Below are 20,763 nucleotides of genomic sequence, written 5' to 3'. Positions count from 1 at the left end.
AGGTGCATATACTCTCATCGATTTATTGAAGGCATGGCAAATGACGGACGCTTTTGGGCACTATGCCATACTCGGTGTCCTACCACGCGGAAGATAGCGTAGTGCTGAAACGTGTCTGAAAGAACCAAATAGTCTACAAGAATTAATCCTTTATTTTGGACACTGTTGAAGCATTAGAGGAGAGAATGGGTTGTCAAAATCTGTTATATCTCATTTACCTCTTATCCATCCCCTGTTAATTGAACAGCAAGCTGGCAGAGTACTCAGCCCCAGAATCAGGTAGGATGGCACTGGCTTTATTTATATGAATGTGTGTGCTTGACCACTAAAGATGGATATGCTGTGCTGTGCACACCATGTATAGAAAGAAACAGACCTAAAATAGCAGTAACTGAACACGCTAAAATAACTAATTTCAAAATAATTAGCTGGCGGTTGAGTGTTGCCCTGTGGTATTGTGCGACCAAACTGAGTGCTTGTGGCGGGCAAAGCGGTGCACGTATTTCAACAAAAAAAAAATAGGCTGTAAGAGTTCGACTTAAACAGAAGCTGCGCTGAGAGTTGCAGTGTGTGCAGTGTGCAGTTGAAATCAATGCCAATGGATTTTCTAATTTTCACATACTCTATATAGGGAAAAAGAAGAAAAAAAAAGGCTGAAATGCCTGATCTTCACCTTGAAGGACGTAGCTGACCGGCTTTTGAGAGCTGCTTTCTGTTTATGAAATAGAACAGATTAACGGTGACGTATTCATTTTAAATACTGCACAAGAACGATCCAATCGGTCTTTCTAGTGCAGGTTAAGGAAGGCCGATGTCGGCAGGTACAGCTGGACAGGCAGGGGACGGACAGCCACTCACACAAATTCACCCGAACCATGATTCTGAGGTGAGAGGAAACCCACAAGCGCACAGTCTGGAGGTGTGAGGCCACAGTTACAACCACAAAACCACCAAGACGCCCCTATTATAGGGAAAAGGCGTCGTGATACGAATGCAACAACAGTATGCTTCACAGCTTCACTTATAAAGTAAATATCACCATGTATTTCACATCCATGTTTAATGTATCTTTCTGAAATTACCATAAAACCAAGCAATATAGCAGTACCCCATCCAGTCTCCATAGCATTAAAATAAGTTGGGTTCTTCACAGCTCACTCCTAAGAGGAAGGGCTCAAGCTGACCCTTGGGTCTCAGCGTTGGGAGACCCAGTAAAGGTGGGGGGCCACCAGCTTCCAAAAGCGTGGGAAAGGGTCACCTGCTCGGTAAAGCGTACTTCATAACTCGGGGCACAATCAGAGAGAGTCTGGGCTGCGGTTTCAAAACAGTGTTTGGTCTTTGTGATGCAAAGAAAAAAAGTAAAAGACCCCTTTAAAAAAAGGCTGATAAGCTACAGCGCTTTAAAAGAAGAAATATTATAAAAATAAAATCACAATAAAGGGAAAGTATCAGTGCAGTAAGAACGTGTTCATCATCTCAGGGCCACGCAAGGCCACCCCGGGGGGGGGGGGGGGGTCACTCCACGGGCCGGCAGCACTCGTCGACACTCAGGCTGCGGGCCCCCACCTGCGTGGCGGAGTAGGTGGGCACGCTGTACTTGGTCAGCACTGCCTTGAACTGGCTCAGGGTGGCGTCGGTGCGCACCCCCGTCGGGTCGAAGTGGGTCCGGCTGACCCGGAATCCTGCCTCTGTCAGGTACTGGAGAAATTTGTTCAACCTGCCGATGAGCAAATACAACGGCTTAGACTGAACACACGCCTCTATATTGTAACATTACTGTTAGCTACTCAATGCAGCTTTGGCCATGGCTAAATTACAATGCTATGAAGTAATCTTGTTATAAACAAAAAACAAACAAACCAACAAATAAATAAAATTGACCTTTGAGGGCAAACAGCCCCCAGACCAGAGAATTTAGCTGAATGTTAGCCAGACATCATATAACAATTATACAAATATGAAATAAATTATGCGATTTCATTTTCCAGAGACGGAATGCCGGATTTATGATTCTGTTTAAACTAACACTGGGCTGAATTTACGCCCCTTGCAGGTAATGTTTTAGTGAAGTGTTTTGTTTGCTTCATTGTTTCGGAGTGCAGTTAGGGTGGGGGAGGGGGGGTTAACGCTCACTTGGGCATGTTCATGCCGCGGATGCTGTGCCGGTGGATGCTGTAGTAGAACGCCGGGTGCTCCATCGACGTCTCCGACTTTGCTTTCTTCAGCACGTTCCCGGACTCCTCAGTCGTCTTCCTCTTCCCTACGGCGCAGACCGTCCAATTACGTGCACAAAACACGATCTCCTACCATGCTGCATAATGTCAAGCCCGCATCCCCAAGACCGCCAACCTATCAGGCAAACAGATTGGCCGCCTGTGCTAAAGAACCGATTCCCTGGCTCAGGGACCTACAGTCACATCCCACCATGACTGTAGAGGGCGCCATAAGGCACTCAAACTGTGCAATGAAGTAATGCAATGATTCGCTGCGCAAAACAGCTCTTCCTCAAATGGGGAAATGCCACTATATTTCTCCATGAAAGCTACATCACCTGATTGGTCCACTGAGGCTGTGTCCTCTGCCTTCTGTACCGTTTTAATGACCACACCGCATTCCACTGAAAAGGGGAGGAGAAACTGCGATTTTTCATAAAACACAAATCAAAACATGTCGTCATGAAGCTAACGGCGGGGGGGCTGCTAGTCGCTGGCGGCCAAGATGCAGCAGCGCACCCTGATTGGCGTGCAGGGTGGGGCCGTGGACAGAGAAGGACTTGAGGGTGGTGCACTCCGACTCGCAGATGAGCGTCTTCACCAGCGGCTGCACGTCATCCATGCTGTACTGCACGGCTGCGGCCAGCATGCGGCGGAGGAAGCCCGTGTTGAAAAGGGGACCTGCCCTGGAGAAGGGGAAGAGAGAGATCAAACACAGCTGGGACACCTCCCCCCGCACCCATGTCGAGGGAATATCAGAGGTGGGCCGATGCTTACCAGAGGGGGCCCAGCTCCACAGCCGTCTTTCCCGGCATGCTCCCATGGCAGCTGCAGGGTAGCTGTCTGTATAGGCTCTCTAGGAACACGGCAAATCAGGAGAGCAGGAGTGACGACCTTTGACCTTTGCCAAGATAGCCAATGGTAAAGCCCGAGGAACTTGCTGTGGGACAGCGTACAGAGGCGCGTGACATGGGTGTTGGGCGTATGGATAGATAGATCAGGCAGACGATAGCGGAGCCCCACACCCCCCCGATACTGTCACAGTGCAGGGAAGCCCCCCCCCCAGGTCTGACCTTCCACCATGCTCCCGGGCTTCAGGAAGACCCTCTCCTCACACCACTGGCAGTGCAGGAGCTGCCGTATCTTCTTCACCGCCTCGTCGGCCTGCGTGGGGCCCCGCAGCAGCCGCACCACCACCAGCACGAAGTGCTCGACGGCGACGGCCAGCAGCACCTCTATGCCCTTGTTGCAGCGCGCGGCCGCCCTGCCGGGGGACAGAACACGTCAGGCTCCTGGCCTAGGATCCACCACCAGCCACAACTGAGTTAACAAATCTACTGGGATGTGAGGCGAAAATAAGAGCAGACAAAACAAACGAATGCGAATTTACAGTAGGACTCATGAGTCATGTGTCTTATTTGAAATATTTTAATGTATTGAAATCTTAAAGCTGTAGGCTAATTCCCCTTAAGTCTAAACCGTAATCACTAAACACACATTTCCCTAAAACAACAAGGCTTTGACCAAACATTCCTCCGAAAGCCACCACAAAGCACTGACCTAACTAAAAAAGCACTAATCAAACAAACATTTCTCTTAAGACTACAACTAAACTAACCAAACAAGCGATGCGCCAAACAAACATGTATTCCCAAACCTACAACACGAAGACCAAACAAACATCGCACTAACCTAAACTGAGTTTCCCCCAAGACTATGACACACTGACCAAGAAAATTGCCCTTGAGTTTGCAGCACCTTGCCACCGTAGCGACGACCATGCGTGCGGCCAGCTCCTTGTAGTACTCCGTCCTCACAATCTGGCAGCCGTAGTGCCGCAGGGTGACGTTCGGGGCCTTGGAGTACAGCGACCCCGTGTCGGTGGACGTCACCGACACGATGCCAAGGTTGCGCACGTTCCGAAAGGCCGCATCTAGGTAGTTCACTGCTGTCCCAAAGGGGTCCAGGTGTCTGCAGCCACCAGCAAACATTATAGGTCATTTCAAAAATATCACTTTAAAAATGCATTGCATTCATTTTTCATCCCTTTAATTAAATTTAAAAATACATGAATGAGGAAGATGGATAAATATGAATTTAACAACAGAAGCAACATCAACAATAATAAATATTTTACATGAAGATCCTAGAGCATAACAAACCCTTAATTTTTGTGTAGATCGTTTCTTCTCTTTCTCCCGGTAAATAATTTGTTTGCAATCCCTGACCAGTTAGGAGTCACTTTTAAGCCAGTGATTCATGTGGGAGATAAGTTTGAAATTAATAGGTTTTAGTGGTTTACACTTAAGTTCCTGCAAACCATGGGTTTTTACCACTTTTCCCATTTATTTCATGAACTGCTGTTTTATTCGTTAAGTATTGGAAAGTTGAGCGAACAACTATAAATGAAAGACAAATAAAACAAGTTTCCTTAACTCTAAATGCACTAGTTAACTGTTTCATCCCACAAAACAGCAGCATTTAATGTCCCTTATAGAAGGAATGCCTCAAATTTTCTCTGCTTTTACAACTGCTAGAGGTTACTTTGATAAGTCAAAGATATGACATTTTCTTGTTAATAAAGGTACTCAAATTGTGAATGTACTGTAAAATTATTTGTTAGAAAAGAATATTGTCTGTATTTGTGTAACATGCAAATGTAGAAAATCTCAGTGTGTGCAAAAACTTTTGACTGGTAGTTTTATACATTTTAGTAGTTTAAGTTACTTTTACTCAACTTAATTTATCTCTGAAATAATAAGAATATATTTCAGGGCACAATGACCCAGACTGGCTTGAGAGAAGAGAGGAAAGATGTTTAACAGCAAGAGCACATGGCATGCAGAGGAGGTGCAGAACGAGCAGATAATGATAGTTACCAGGGCAACTACCCAAGGTTGAAGACAGGAGAGAGAGAATGTTTCAGATGAATGGAGGGTCAAGGTACTGCGTGAGTGAGAAAATAACTGACTAACAGGAAATAATCATTTGCTAAGCTGAGACCCTGGGACAGGCTTCGGGAAACCCCTCCTGCTTCAGCCAAGACTGCAGTAAGTGAATTCCTTCTGATTATCGTTTAAGGGGAATCTGTGCAAGGTTCTGAGTACAGACGGCAGAAGTCACTGGCTAGCTGTCTTTATTGTTTGTGCTAGGGCAGCCGACTACTGCGTTTCGTGTGGGTCATAATGCCTGAGAGCATCGGTGCCCAGGAGACTTGTGACGGGCACGCGTCATACCAACAGAGCGCTGGGGCAGGGAATCAGACAGTGTATAGTGATGAACTAGTGAACAAAAAGTCTGTCCGAATGAGCGATCGAATGAAGAGGAAATAAGCGTGACCGGAGTCTTGGTATGTGTGGGGAAGGCATGCACTGTGTATGCGAGGTTTGTAAATTTGTAGTACAGGGGCCAAGCCCATACACTCCAACAGTAAGATTTCTCCCAGAAGCACCAAGTACTCATTATTATAATGAGGAGAAGAATCCAATTAACTCCAGAGATGATAGTATGGATATTTAGAGGAATTGTCAGGATCGAGAAATGTGTTAGACCCAGCAAACGAGTGGTGCCCAAAGGTGCCAATAATTGTGAGGATATCTAGCGCACGGTGCAGTCAAACAGTGTGGAGCAGATTTGGTGGAAACTGAATAATACTATTGCTAAGTCTGCACATTCTTTTTCATGCATACAAGACAAAAACAACACGTTTTTAATCACTTTTTTTTTTTACCCATCACCGTGGTTTCTGTGACAGCACCCCTACCCCCATCCCGTGGCCACTCTACTCACATGTAGTCGAAAGGGCGCAAGTGCATAACAACATTGGCATCCATCTTGACGACCTCCACCGACGCGACGGGTGCATCTTTGGCATTGCCGGCATCGTCGGCGTGCCGGGACCCTCGATTGCCTTCCACTCGGATGTTGTTGAGGTGGCAGTTTTCCCGGATCATTTTAACGCAGGCCTCGTTGATGTCATTGATGGTCACCTTGACCGAGTTGCGAAGATGCTTAGCCCACTGTAGACCCATGATGCCTGCAGTGAACAGGGCGGGGACACAATCTGCTGAGTGAGCTCACACTCATAATTACACCCTCTGATTCACCTACTCTGCCCTGTCAGCTGAATGATGTCATACAGATGCTGGAACATACCATCTTACCTCTTCATAGTGACAAAGAGTTTGAGGTCCAAAAAAACAATTAAAAAATCTGCAGAACTATGAGCCTGGGACATACTGTCCAGAACTTACCTGTGGCACCAAAGGCATCGAGACACTCAAGAGGGTTTCTCTCTCCTGCCAGAACTGCCAACGAGCAGAACACAAGCTGTCTGCAGAAGGACATCACAACAATGCAGTCACTGCTCGGAGCGCACAAACAATAGAATAAAATGTCTTCTGGATACGGAAGTAAAAAGTTTGTTCAAACTCAAAAAAAACAATTCTGAATCCATTAATCTGACCGTCTGAAACTGAAACTGCAAGACCAAGAGTCAAGTTGAAATCTCCCTCTCATAAAAACCTATGACCAATCAGTTAGGGAGGCCATCTGTGTGCAGCCCCTCAAGACCTGTTCATTTTCATTTTCCGGTTGAAGTATGTGTCACTCTTCTGCGGGGTGGTGTAGTTCGGAAGGAGCTGAACATTGGTCCCCAATTCTTTCATTATTTCATAGGTCTGTCCAGAAGGAACTGAAAAGAAAATAATATTACGATTATTATAAATCTAAATGCCAAAAGAAATATTCTGTATTGCAAGGTGGGTTATGGTAATAAAATTCACACAGCTTTCAGCTTTAAAGTTCACCTATTTATACATTATATCAGGGGTGGCCAGTCTTATCTGCAAAGGGCCGGTGTGTATGCAGGTTTTTGGGATGACTTGTAGGTCAGCTGTTCAAACCCAGGTGTGAGGACTCCTCAGCCAATCAGTCCTCTAATTAGTAATCTAATTAGGGAGTTGCAGCGAAAACCTGCATACACACCAGCCCTTTGTGGATTACATTGTCCACCCCTGCAATATATGTTTAATGACGTGGTTCTGTGAGCTGTGCAAATACAGAACCAGCAGGTTCCTTTCTGGACTTAGACCTCCTAATCACGAGGCTATGCTGAAAGAAGAAAGGAGAGCAAGGTTTTAATGGCAGTGATGCGGGACTGACCTGGATCCTCAAAAGGCACCTCCGCGCTCCCAGTGTAGCTGGCCTCAGTCTCGCCCTTGTTCACGTGGCGCTTGAGGTGGCTGATCATGTCAGTCTTGCGGGCAATGGTCACTGAGCAAACCACGCAGTGATAATGGGCTACCAACCGACCAGTGGCCTAGCAAACAATTGTAACAGAACTAGTCATTCCTTACCAGCTATGCAATAACTGAGTACAATGAGCCCAGCCCCTTGTTTAAACAGGATATGAAGAGTGATTTACAGGAAAGTACGGCAGACTGGATGGACCGGGGGGGGGGGGAGAGACATACTGTCATGTCTCCAGAACCCTGCTTAGGTAGCCATTTGGCATCAGGACAAAGTTTAATGATTTGACTCTTGGGACCTCACCTGGTCTCCATTGGGGCTGGGCTTCAGCTGTCTGCAGGGCAGGTGACAGATGCACATTCTCTGACCTGAACAACCAGACGATTGTCACTTGTTATTAAAATTCATACATTTAGAACAAGTGACAGTGACAACAAACACCCAATACAAAAGACTCACTACTGGTAATAATTCAAAACACACTACACATGGTAAAAACATCGAACGCTGGGATCTAAACCTTCAAACTCCACGTAGACCTTCCAGTGTAGGTTCTGTAGGTGGCGCCGTAGTTTGTGACTGTAACAAGCTTTGAACTTTTCCTCTGGACAAAGTGGGCAGTTCTTTCTGCCAGCTGCACACAGAGCAGATTGCCTTAAGTACCATCCCACAGAAAAGATAGGCAACATGTGACAGCAGTACTGTAGCCTATAATCAGAGAAGGTGTCAGATAGTACTCTTTACTTGCCTCCATTAAGGTCTACCAGCTTTTCCAGGCCCTCCAGCTCAGTCTGAATCGATACATGTCTCTCTGAAATGGCCACATAATATAATTAAATCATGATCCATTTAATACCGTCTATAGGCTTCACATCGTATGCAGGGTGTACACACGGAAAAATAAATATCAACTGCTCTCTTTACCAGAGGAAGACACAGACGCGTTTCTCTCATTGTCAGAAGATGACTCCGTTTTTGCGCTACTGGCTGGTGTAGCAGGAATATCGACCAGGTCTTTGCTCTTCTCCTCCGGGTTGATCGCTATGCGTTGAGGACCTCCATCGCCAACAGGAAAAAAGATGCGAGAGTATTTATTGGCCTCGGAAATTAAACCTGGCTTTCAGAAATTACGAACAGTTGAACTAGTTATTTGTGGAATACAAAAGTTGGAAAAAATAAATAGTGAAGATGTTTCTTAGCAGAAGTGAGGACACACCGTTACAGAATTCGGATTGCTATTTACAGTGCTTTTTAAAACCGAAAAATAGTTTCATTTGGCTTCTTTTACGGTAACCATAAAACGCACGACACCTTCCGTGCAATGTTGCGGATATTGGGAAAAATGTCGATTTCGGTGTGTTACATTGCATTCTAAAGTCAATAATTTATTAGTGTTAACGTTATAAGTAGTCAGACATTTAACAGGATAAAGTCATCATCGTGGCGCCTGATTTACTGGGGATACTACTTATATTGTACAGAAACGTTAGTTATAAATGCAGTTTATGTTGCGCAAACGAAATCGAACATGTTCGGAACTAAGACGGTCCTCCTGCAGAGCTCCACGGTAAGACCAAGGCTCCTATAAAATTCAAATTAAGTGGGAATTAAAATTGGCAAGAGATTCAGTACTTCGAACACTGCATAACTATAAACCAAACTGCTTTTTGAGAATAACACTATTTTCAAAAATTAATATATTACGTGATTGTAATTATATACGAACTAGGTCCTATTGCGGAGCTCCGTGATGAGGCCCTCAACCACGATAGCCGCTAAAAAGTCGAATGCGAAAAAAATTAACAGAAGACGCCACATGATAAAAAAAAACTGTATGCTTTGTTTCTTAAAAACGATCAATTTAATTAACATGAAACGTGCAGAACAATCCGTTTACTTACTATTTTTATCGACGGCCTCCTGATGTAGTTGAATAGCGTCTTCTTCCTTTTGCTCCGCCATTTTACTAAACTAGAGTAAAATTCGTATTTGCGCTTTCCACTCTACGTACTCTGCGTAAAGCAACAATATGTAGGAATGTGGGTACAGAGCAGTTTACATAGAAAATATGTTATACACGTATTATTACCTATTGATTTGGTAAAATAAATAAATAAAAATGGCTGAGGATTTTACATATATTTTATTCTAAATATTCTAAGTAATAATATTATTTTAAAGTATGAGCAAATTCTGCAATTTTATATACTGAATTGTCTATATGTTCTGCCTTTTGAAATAAAATAATCTAAAATCCTATTAAATTACCTTGTAGATCATTATTATTCTTCTAACAAGATTGAAAATGTAAAGTAGTCATTTGAGTACAGTCTTCAAATGCATTATTTATAAAAATGTATGGGGGGGATTCATCGTAATTATTGAGAGGGATCCATGCTGTATAAGACATGGACTTGTATATACCATTTATGTCTCTATATAGTACAAATAATAATAATAATAATACAAAAAATTCACAAGTAATATAACATATCCAATTTGGGTTCAAAATCATGATATTTATATAAACAGCCGGAACAAAAGGGTGCTAAACAACTTTGCTTAAAGGATTCTCAGCAATCTGGATGAAAATAAGTGCAATTATCACAGGACAAGTTTTCGCCAATTAGATGGGCTGGTCGCTGCTGCGCAGGTTCAGAAAAACGCCCCGGCGCGAGTCACTCAACATCACGTGATACGTCCAGCAGCGTTACCCGGATGTGTGTTTATAACCGGGTACTAGTTGTTGTGGTCAGTCAATTTCCTTGTGTTTGGTTTGTTGTCCAATGGCGGACTTTACGAATCCGTTTAAATTCTTACAGTCCAGTAAAATGTCAGATTTGACTGTAGGATCTGGGAATATGAATACAGATTAGTATCCTAATTAGCTGATGAATTAGCTTGACCGAAAACGTAAGACAGCCAGTTAGCCAAGTACCTAGCTGAGCAATTAGCTAAACAGCGGGTTTAGGGGACGTCATTGCGTGACATGTTTGTTGTAATATTGTCGGATACTTTCCATTTTCAGTGAAAACATGATAAGCTACTGGAAAGGGCTGTCACGGCAAATACCTGTACTTTTAACAAAACCCATCTTTCTGCTGCTTATCCAGTGCACTATGTTTGTATTAAAAGTTTGTATTTGAATGATACCGAATATCCTGGAGAAAAACGTTATTCTTATTGCACCTACTTCCTAACCTTGCTGGGCTATATTAAAATATTTACGTTATTAGTTATTGTTCTTTTAAGGGAATTGTTTTGAAAATGAAGAAATCTTCCAAAAAGAAGAAGCGAAAGGAGAAAAAGGTGTCACCGTCATCTTTTAAAGAAGATGCCGAATTGGTAAATTTATCACGAGTTTGTTTTGTCTAGGGTGACCATGCATTCTATTCTTCCTTTACTTGTCTTCTTTTCTGGGATCTAAAAATGCCTGAAATGCGTGTGTTTTTGCTTTGTTTCACGTTAGCATTTCCTATCGTCTGTCGGAATGCGTTGCTTTGACGCTTCGCTTTGGGTCCTGCCCCAGATGCCCCATTTTTTTGCAAAGCAAAATATGCTCACCCTGGTTTTGTCAGCGTGTATCAGTCTTGCTGGGAATAAATAAATAAATATCCCCTCGGCTTTACCCCAGTACTCTGAAACACCACTCGGTGTTTTTTTATGCTTATGGCTGAAATATTTAATTATACACTATATCAGCATAATGTTATGTTTAAACTTTTCAGTCATCCTACATGAAGGACCACACCAAAAAGAAAGCCAAAGTTGGTGAAGAGGAGAGTCAGAGCACCAGTCAGTCCAGGTGAGAATGACAGGAGTCATTTTATATTCAGACAAGATATTTAGATAAATTATGATGCGCCATGTGTACTATTTTATTTTTTATTGAATTAATTTTTAATTATTTTTTTCCCTGACCAGTGATACTCTTATCTACTATAGGGATGTGAACAGCACTGTGAATAATGGTGCCTTTATTGCTCCTATGCAACTATGTGAGATTTTACATTCATAAAATCTCTTGTCTTTCACACTCCCAGGCTAGGTGTTCACCACCTGGTTTTCTTACCTGCATAACTTGTCAGATTTCAGGTATTACAGTTAAAATGGACTTTATCTTTGTTCACTTACATTCAACCCTGCCTACATTAAATTCAACAAGTTATCTCGCTAACTTAAAAATCCAGTTTCGGGGTACAGGCTTCTAGTGGTCAGGCCACCTGCTTAATGTGGTGGGATTCAACCCCATGCTGTACAAGGTGGATGTTAAATGCAATACTATTTGGGTGGCAAGCATTAGCAGGAAGGACCCAGACAGATCACCCACTACATATTTTACTAGTTGTGTATATTTGTCCAGCACTTCTTAAAATAAACAAATTATTAGGTACAAAAGATACATACTGACCATAAGGGACAGGGAATCTCCACAAGCCCAAGTTGACTGTTCATTACCATGCAAGAAATGTGAATCTGCTCTCTTTCCATGTTCACAAGTTGCATAACTTTTCATTTATTTTGATTTAGCTGACACTTTTGTCCAAGGTGTCTTTCAATGAGATAACACATTACAAACAACTTCAAGCTGCATTAATTTGCACTTATTTTCCTGTTGCTTGGAAAACTCAACAGTCATGGCTGCTTATGACCTTAATATATTTCAGCTTTGTTTATTATTCCTTAAAAATTGTGGTAGAATAATAGGAAAGAAGGCCTGGAAAATAAGTGCATGATGGGAATGCGGTTAAGCCTTGACTGGTTTGTCTGTGTATGTAGGGAAGTCCTTGCCCAGACAGGAAAATGGGGAAAGCTGAGGCAGCGGCATGCGGGGGGAAAGAACACTCCTGGATGTTCCAAGAGATGGGAAAATAGGAAATGAGTAAAAGGCGTGTGACCCTGGTCCCGCATGGATACGAAATTATATTTATACTGGAGATTCTAATTTGTCCCACACATATGGTAAAAAATATAAAAAGTACTTGCATTAATTAATTAAACTAACAATGGTGTCTGTATGAGTAATTATGATATTAATAACACGGGGAAGCAGTTGTTTGAGGAGGAGGATTGAGGAAACCCGATTTATTAGAGATTGACAGAGTTAGGCACGATAAACCACTCCCACTGTGTGTAATAGTCACTTTGTGAGGGGAGGAGGTTCCTCGTGCATGAGAATTTAATAAAGAAGTCATCTTCAGTTACCGGGTGTCTATTTTGGATGCTTTTGTCTTTCCAAAGTCGATTATCCTCCACGTAATGCAGATGTTAACATTTTATAGTATAAAAATAACTCTAACCCATGTGTTTGTATCATTTCACAGGTGCATGCGTGATGAAGACCAAAGCAATCTGCTGCGAGACAGTCCCTCCTTATCGAGTATCAGTGGGGAGAACCTCAGCCAGGGGAAGGAGAGAGTCTACAAAAAGCCTGTTTACAAATTGGGGAGATTGAGCCTGTTGCAGAGTGGAGAGAGAGGCTCGAGGGGTAATGCAGGGGGTGACCTGAGCGAGTCACCCCGCATCTCTCAGAGTTGCTCATCCAAGTTGGTTCCATCTGGTCTGGATGTGTCCAAGCGCTCAAGCGAGGAAAGGAGGAAGTTCAGCAAGAGGCACACTAGCGGGGAATCTTCCTGTGACAGCTTCAGCCACCAAGAAAGTGACCAGAAGCCGGAAAGGTATAATCTGAAGAGAAGATCTGGGACAGAGCTGGAAAGCCCAAGCCCACACCATCAGAAAAAGAGAGCCGGTGATTCCACCAGACACTCTTCACGCCAGCAGCCTGATACCTACAGGAAATCGGGTTCCCCTGGTGCAGACGCATACCGGCCAGCATTCCAGGGCAGAAAGGGCCCAGAGCTGTCAGGGAGCAGCCGAGACCAGACGCCATGTTCGAAACCATGGCAACCCATCAGATTCAAAATACAGAAGAAGACAAACCTGGTGCAAGGCAGCCATGTAATCTGTGAACAGCCCTTAAGCAGACATGCAATCAAAGGCGTCAGAACAAGCACTGGTGCCTTGGAATCTGAATGCCCCCCCTATACAGACAGGACAGTAGTGAAACATGCACTTCTGGGTGTGAAAGATGCAGTAAAGAGATGGCCCAAAGCCAGTCCATCGTCAAAGGGGGGGCGAAAGGGAAGCCCCCCTCGTCCGGAAGTGCCAGAACGGGCTCACAACACTGACTCACCGGTAGGAGCGGTGGCAATCCTTCCTGTCTCCTGTAGCCAAGCATTACTTCACATTTGGCTACTATTTACCTTTTGGAATCATTTCGCTTTATGTAATCGTTTGAGTCATGTGTTTATTCATATGTGTATTTTTCGTGTGCTTTGCTGCAGAAAGAAGGTCACAGAGTTTTTCCTAGGACCACTGAAGCCTCCAACAATGATCAGGAGGTACCAACGGTAATACTAACAGTGCTGTGATGTAGGGCTGCACTGTGTATCATTTCAACATCGTCATGACGATGTGCAATAATTACATCACAGGAATGTGTGATGTCATGTAAGGCAAATTATATCAGTCACATCATGCTACTACTTTCTTGCAGCTTGACACAAAAGGTCATTTTCTATGACTAATCTCTGAGAGAAGTCTGTTCGATATAATTTGCTAGTTTGTTACTAGGGAGTGACATGCAGGCTCTGTATGCACAGTGAAACATCAGTCACAATCATTCATAATAGAGCTGTACAATGTGCAGTATTAATTTTGACATTGCGTATTATACACTACGGCTGGGCGATGGACAATGACATGGGGTGGGTAGTGGGATGGGTCGTCTTGAAAAGGTAGGCCAACTGTAAATACTTCCTTTAACACTTTTTAAATGATTATTCATAAATTCATTAAGTTTTATTGATTAGTAATTACTACTAATTTATTACCGTTTCTATTTTTTGCACATTTCAGCCCCTTCACAACCCCTCCCTTACTCACCTGGTCTTGCCTTACTTTTCCTCCGTATAACCTACCGTGAGACTCAAAACGCATATTCAGTACTTAAACTTGTTTGTTTTGGATGTGCAAGTGAATGCACTCAAAATACCAAGTTTACTGTAAATACTTAAGTACACAATTGGAAATCCCGAGTTTTAGCCTAATACGGTGTGCTGTTCTGTTTTTTCTAAATAAAGGTGTGATCGGGAAAAATGACTCTTATGTATAGTAACATTTTATTTGTCTTTTATGTTTATTAACTAATCAGATAAAGTAATTAGTTTAAATCTTAAATCTTCAGTTGTGCTCTACTTACCCCCTGGTTTACTGGGACAGGTGCAAACCAGGTGAATTTTAAAATACTTTGAGCCACTATTTGTTTTTGCTGTCGGACTCACTCATGCACAGTGTGGCATATTTGTGAAATATTTGACAAAAATGAGCGAGGAAGACAAACGCGAACAAGAACTGGTCACCAAAAGACATTCGCCTTCTGCTGCATAAGAATATTTTGTGTTCCGTAGAGACGATATTGAGCAAAAACAAGTAATTTGATGGTACTGCTTTGTATCTGACACTCACAGCAATCACCGCCACTTATTTGACACATTCTATTGGTAGATAAGTTCTATCTGGCTATAGTTCATTTCGGGTAAATTTAATCTTTTTCGTTTAATAATTTTTGCAGTATTAATCACAAAACTTTCAAATGTTATGATGTGATTTTTATATATTTTTTTTTTTTTGCCCCAATATCGTGCAGCCCTACCGTGATGGGTTGGTGCCCAGTCTTGGGCTATTCCTTGTGTTTAGCCTGTAGCTTCCAGGTTAGGCTCTGGACTCCTGTGACCCTGCATAGCACAAATGGGTATAGAAGATGGATGGATGGATAATCATACAGTATTACCTAATAATAATACAGTAATCACATGCATACTGCAGTGTGTGTGTGCCCACTTGCATCCCCGGTGTTGTGTATGTGTTTCAGACTCAGGTGGTGGAGGAGTTACATCGAGCCCGATCTCAGAATGAGCTGCGGGTCAACATGGTGGAGAGCTACGGGGAGCTGACCGCCATGGACATCGACCTGTCGGAGGAGTTCACCAGTTCATCTTCAAGTGAGATCCCTCCTAGTGCCGAATCATTTGCTTTCAATAGCAGTGCTTTTTAATGCGATTTCCATACTCTTTCATAAACCGTGTGACGAGGGGAAGCTCCATTCTTGTATTTGTCCTGTAGTTTTGAGTTTGAGTCTCTTCTCTTTGCAAATGTGTGCCTGTGTATTTGTTCCTGAAATGGCAGATAAAGAGGAAATCCTGCATGAACCTCTCATCGTCCTTGACACCAACATCCTCCTCAGTCACCTGGACTTTGTCAAGAAAATGAAATCGCTTGGCCTTGGAGGTACAGGGCATTAAGGCTGAGTCCATTGCTTCCTATGGGGTAGAATTAGCCAGCTGAAGCTCAGAAACCACTGAAGCTTAGTTGCATCATTTGCTGCATTGTCAAAAATGTCCCAGAAGTTGCTCTCTGGAAGCTTTTTCTCCTGAATTTGAATCCAGTTTGGTGTATAGAACATGGCTTCTGTGGTCCACTTCTCCAGGAAAACATGGGTGTGCCCCCCCCCCCCCACATTCATAGTGAAACATGTTTGTTGTCCACCAGCTGTAGGATTCCCCATCATCCTGATCCCCTGGGTGGTGATGCAGGAGCTGGACGCGCTGAAGAACGGAAAGCTGTCTAACAGTGTGGCGTGCAAGGCGGGCCCTGCCGTCCACTACATTTACACCTGCCTGAAGAACCAGGAGCCGCGGCTGTGGGGCCAGTCCATGCAGCAGGCCGCGAAGACATCCTGTGAGTGCCGGCTCCGTCTCCAAGCAGGCCTGCTTTTTTAGCCATAAGACTGTTAGCCTGTGCTCTTTGTAATACTATTCTTGAACATTTCTCTATTGCTTAACGCTAGGGGTGTGAACCTTAACATGGCACAATTTCACCTGATACTGTGTGATGTGCTCATTCACAATCATGAGATTTGGGATAAAGGATCCCCGCAAATCCTTATGCATCCTTAACATCAACTCATAATAAACTGCTAACCTGAATGATAATGTTAAAAGTATGTTCGGGTTATTCGATTGCAGTCCGCTTGCTGATTTAGTATGCAGGTGCTAGCTAAGTTGCATACTTGTTGGTACAGGTATGGTATGTTCCCTAAGCCAAAGCTGAAGACCTGCCATTACAGTTCTTTCTAGGATATCATGACTAACCACCATTGTTCCTCCAACAATGGACATAAACGCTTTCATGGCAATTACTTATAACAATAAATTATACCCAATATCATGTGTTAATAATTTAAATATAAACTGAAAGTAAAGCTGTCATTAAAATATTTGGACGAAATAAACATGCTAATAAATGCAATTGACCTAAAATAAAACATGAAATTTTTCTAATAAATAACATGTGACCTCTTTTGGCTGTTATGCGAAATCTCCTCCACAATACGAATTCCTTCCTCTTGTTGCGTGTCAGTCAGCTGTTTGGCTGATGATGCAGTCGTGATGATGCAATCGTGATGACACAGTCGTGATGATGCAATCGTGAGTTAGAAGTTACTCTGTAAACTTCAGTTTCACCCTTACCTGCAGCACCAAGTTTTTTCATCAATAAAATACGTTTCTGAATATTCTTAAAAAGATGATTTTGTTAATTATGATAAATTGTTCACATTTAGCATGATGCTATAACCGATTGTTTATTAAATTAGATTATTAAAATATCTTTAGCTCCATAGCGTGATGTTTCATTGATTATTACCATACTGTACTGAAACTGCAGCTAACAGTGAACCCAAAACTGAGGTTTGTACTGAATCCTTAATTTTGTTTACCATTACACCCCTAGTAAACATAAAAAGCCAAGCTGAAAGAACATTTTGAAAAGAAATCGTTAACATTGCTAGTTTGCAAGCTGTTTCAGCCTTTCCTGGTAATTATGCTCCTTTGCTTTGTATGCTGTATGTTTAATTTCAATTTGCTTTTAGCATTTAACGTCTACACTCAATCTCATTTTGAATAAACTATGTGCACATGTACTACAGACTTATAAACTTATAAAAAAAAGGTAGTTTTCTGTTTAGAATTTCACAACAAAAATGCAAGTGTTACTGATTCATGACTTCAATATTGTACAAAATAATTGGGACCCTTATGTTAGTGGTTATTGATCAGCTGTAGTTTGCAGTGTGCTATAATGGGTCAGAATACTTCATGTGGTGGTTACAACATATCAGGAGGATTTCATTTGATATCCTGTAGAGGGCAGCAGCTGATCCTTTGAGCCGGTTGCAGTTGGGGTCTTTTTTAGTCTATAGGTTGAGGCTTTTTTTCGATGACTAAGTTGGTTGCAATCGGTATCAAGGTTCCATGCCAATTTGGTGCGATGCTGTGCGCTAAGTCGAGGATCAACTCCAGAAAGTACTGTACTTTGTTAGTTGCAATCGACCCTTTATTATCAACAGGACTGTGCTGTACACTATGAACGTCAAATTGCTTTGTCATTTCCAATCCAGACATTTTTTAGAGTGTGGAAGAAAACAAGACTGAGGAATGTTAATAGAGCTAGAATGCATAGACTCTGCTGTAAATTGCTTTTATTAGAGGTGTCTTCTTCTGTCGTACTCCTTCCCGGCCTTAGCTAGTGAGATAAGGAATGCCCACTCTCCTTCCCAGTCTGGGCTGGTTTTTCCCCCCAGTCTTGGCTGGTGAGACAGGGAGCACCACTTCATTTTAAATTTGTCCCAGGTGCAATAGGTAGAGAGAAAATGTTCTGCAAAACTTTTATCTCTGAATTACACAGTAATCCGACTCTCCGTTAAGGCCCTATAACTGCCCTGAAAAATTGTTCCTCTGTGCTCACTGCCCCAACACTTGTTGAGGTGTGTGTGTGTTTGTGTGTGTGTGCGTGTGTGTGTGTTTGTGTGCGTGTGTGTGCGTGTGTGTGTGTTTTCTGCTCGAGCCGTAAAGAGGAGATTGCGGGAAGGGCTGTATTATTGTGGCTTCTTAGTCCAAGCAGAAAATAAAATATTCTCTTCATATAAGAACCAAGTCACCAACAGTATATGCAAACCATCTAAATTATGACCCTGTATGTACAAAGTTACTGCTGTATGCACTAGGAACACTATGTTTTGGACCCATTATTAAAAATGGAAAATAACGGCACTGAAAAGTTTAAAAATTACTGCGAGAACCACAGCATTCCACAAGCACAAAGGCAACTAACATGTGTCGGGCTGGTTTGATGAGACAAAGATGTGAAGCGTATTAAATCCAATTCTTTGAATATTAAAGATATAGTATGTATTTACACTAACAAATATTATGTATGACTAATATTTATATATTGTGGTTTTTATGTGATTCAAATCATTTTCAGTATTATCTTTGGCTTATGTGTCATCTGTGAGTTTCTGCGACCTGGCAAGCTCCATAAACATTCTCATTTAATTGTTCACGGCCAACTCGCAAAAAAGAAGTGAAACCACGAATGTCAATGTGCTTATCTTGAGGAATTACTGTACTTCAAAAGTTTTTGAAAAAATGAGATAACATGAATTGGATTTTCACCAGGAGAGGGCGTCATTTCTTAGAATGTCTCCAGGGTTAATGGCAAACTGGGATGGGGTAGCAAAGGATATAATACAAGTGGTGGACACAGAAATTAATATGGCAGGCGTCAATAACAGGTTGAGGAAAATACTGACGTTAATTTCTGTGACTCCTATACATCTGGCATAAATGGAAAATACTTTTTGATGCCATCACAGAGTCGGTGTTTTACGTATTCATGGTGTGCCTGAGTGGAAGATGTGTAATGAGGAACAGAGCTTAAAAATGTCACTTTTCGGTGGAGCTTTTCCTCAGGCACTTCCCATCATAAACAGACCCCAATGTGCTCTTTAAATATGGTTATTCATGAGAAACAGCAGGACCAATTCAGTACTATGCAGGCATCAGGGCAAGCAATATGGAGGATGGAACAGAAGTGGTAATATGTATTCCTGGGGAGAAATCACATCAGCTAGGTGAATGAGGTTGACAGGGAGGACATGGGGTGGAGACAGGAAGTTCTCAAGGTTACAGAGGCTTCAGCAGACTGACGTCACCACTTCCCTCAACACAGACGTTGCCATTTTGAATACATTTATAACATGAACTTGCCACTTTCTGGTTTTGTCCTTTCATTGCCCATCCATCTAGTCATGTGGAGGAGGCCTGGAGCCTATTCTGGGCAACTTAAAGGCAGGGGAGACCCACGAAGACGCATACATGGGTCGAAGTGCAGGGTTATTTATCCATTATAATTTATTGAGCAAGGCTTTTAAATCTAGGGGCGGTTGGAGTTTTTGGCCTTACTCAACGCCTGAACTCTGCTGCCTATGGGATTTGAACCAGTGACCTTCTGGATGCAGTTTAAACTTCTAACTCGGAGAGCCACACACCACCCATAAATTTAAAATCCTGCATCACTGTGGGAATGTTTTCTAATGTCTGATGCCTTTTTAAATGTCCCCTAATATATGAAAATGTTAGAAATCTGCCAGGGTGGCTAGATGCCCTGTGCAGCACATCAGTGGAGAGGGTAAAGTGTCCTTTAAGGCGAGCCGGCAGCTGAAGGATCTTCCTTACTGAGGGATTGTTGTGTTGGCATGAGAGAGAATGAGTCGGTGTGGAAGGTGAGGGTTAAACTGAATGTGTAAAGGCAAGGGCGTAGATTTGCTCTGGACATTAGTGGGGACCTATGACTCCATCCCCCCCCCCATCCCCTGCCCCACCCACCAACCCCGCCACCCCAACTCCGTCCACGGAATGCATGTTTTTTTAATATGCTGCAAAATGCAAAATCACTTTACATTAATACTAGCAATGCTTCGATTGATATTAATCCACTCGAAATGCAATTCATTAAGTTAAATTAAAAAGTAAATAGTGAGTAAAGTTTTTTTGGGGGCTGGACAATGCCTTTAATAGGCCTCACCTTTGACCCTAACTCTTCCCCTCTGACTGCACTAGTACCTGACAGGATTGTCACCTGATGAAATAGCGTGACAAAAAAGTGAGACATGTCAGTTCAAAACTTTTGCCAAAAACACTAATGAATCACTTACATCCTCAGCCTATCACTCCTCATAATGTTAAATATTAGTATAATCAACATGTATAATACACACACACATATTATATGTCATATATAATCAACATTCAGATTCACCTCCTGTGACCTTGCCTCTTCACCTAAACTACAACATGGCTGATCTGCTTCTGTCCCCTAATAAAAAAACATTGAGGGA

The 20,763-nt window shown here is 42.6% G+C and overlaps 2 protein-coding genes across 10 annotated transcripts in view; one reads left to right on the top strand and one right to left on the bottom strand.

Annotated features, from left to right (window-relative positions):
* Nucleotides 1-134: 134 nt before the first annotated feature.
* trmt1l (tRNA methyltransferase 1-like) lies at nucleotides 135-9,472 on the bottom strand. 3 transcript variants are annotated; one of them, XM_023804544.2, is made up of 16 exons: nucleotides 9,365-9,472; nucleotides 8,388-8,519; nucleotides 8,212-8,274; nucleotides 7,984-8,097; nucleotides 7,767-7,831; nucleotides 7,377-7,533; nucleotides 6,786-6,906; nucleotides 6,467-6,546; nucleotides 6,003-6,249; nucleotides 3,972-4,184; nucleotides 3,287-3,477; nucleotides 2,991-3,069; nucleotides 2,733-2,899; nucleotides 2,552-2,617; nucleotides 2,134-2,260; nucleotides 135-1,717 (listed from the first exon to the last, which is right to left on the bottom strand). In XM_023804544.2, the coding sequence occupies exons 1-16, from the start codon at nucleotides 9,423-9,425 to the stop codon at nucleotides 1,516-1,518; spliced, it is 2,085 nt and encodes a 694-aa protein (XP_023660312.2). In that variant the 5' UTR covers nucleotides 9,426-9,472; the 3' UTR covers nucleotides 135-1,515. The 3 variants fall into 3 exon arrangements, with proteins under 3 accessions (XP_023660312.2, XP_023660310.2, XP_023660311.2); XM_023804542.2 differs by having other exon boundaries at nucleotides 8,388-8,531; nucleotides 9,365-9,470; XM_023804543.2 differs by having other exon boundaries at nucleotides 8,388-8,528; nucleotides 9,365-9,470.
* Nucleotides 8,525-20,763, top strand: part of swt1 (SWT1 RNA endoribonuclease homolog) — a 27,271-nt gene continuing 15,032 nt past the window's right edge. For 3 of the 7 annotated variants that reach the window (XR_002837302.2, XM_023804535.2, XM_023804534.2), the window contains exons 1-8: nucleotides 8,525-9,030; nucleotides 10,716-10,808; nucleotides 11,192-11,268; nucleotides 12,788-13,658; nucleotides 13,808-13,873; nucleotides 15,397-15,526; nucleotides 15,711-15,812; nucleotides 16,074-16,262. Coding sequence is in view for 6 of the 7 variants with exons in the window: in XM_023804535.2 (XP_023660303.2) it covers nucleotides 8,992-9,030; nucleotides 10,716-10,808; nucleotides 11,192-11,268; nucleotides 12,788-13,658; nucleotides 13,808-13,873; nucleotides 15,397-15,526; nucleotides 15,711-15,812; nucleotides 16,074-16,262 (1,567 nt within the window). In the remaining variant the exon portion in view is untranslated. The other 4 variants (XM_023804536.2, XM_023804537.2, XM_023804539.2 and 1 more) reach the window with 4 other exon arrangements.

The sequence above is a fragment of the Paramormyrops kingsleyae genome, chromosome 15 (genome assembly GCF_048594095.1).
Source record: "Paramormyrops kingsleyae isolate MSU_618 chromosome 15, PKINGS_0.4, whole genome shotgun sequence".
NCBI lineage: Eukaryota > Metazoa > Chordata > Actinopteri > Osteoglossiformes > Mormyridae > Paramormyrops > Paramormyrops kingsleyae.
Note: the sequence above shows the minus strand (reverse complement) of the source record. Positions and strands in the feature narration are given on the sequence as shown.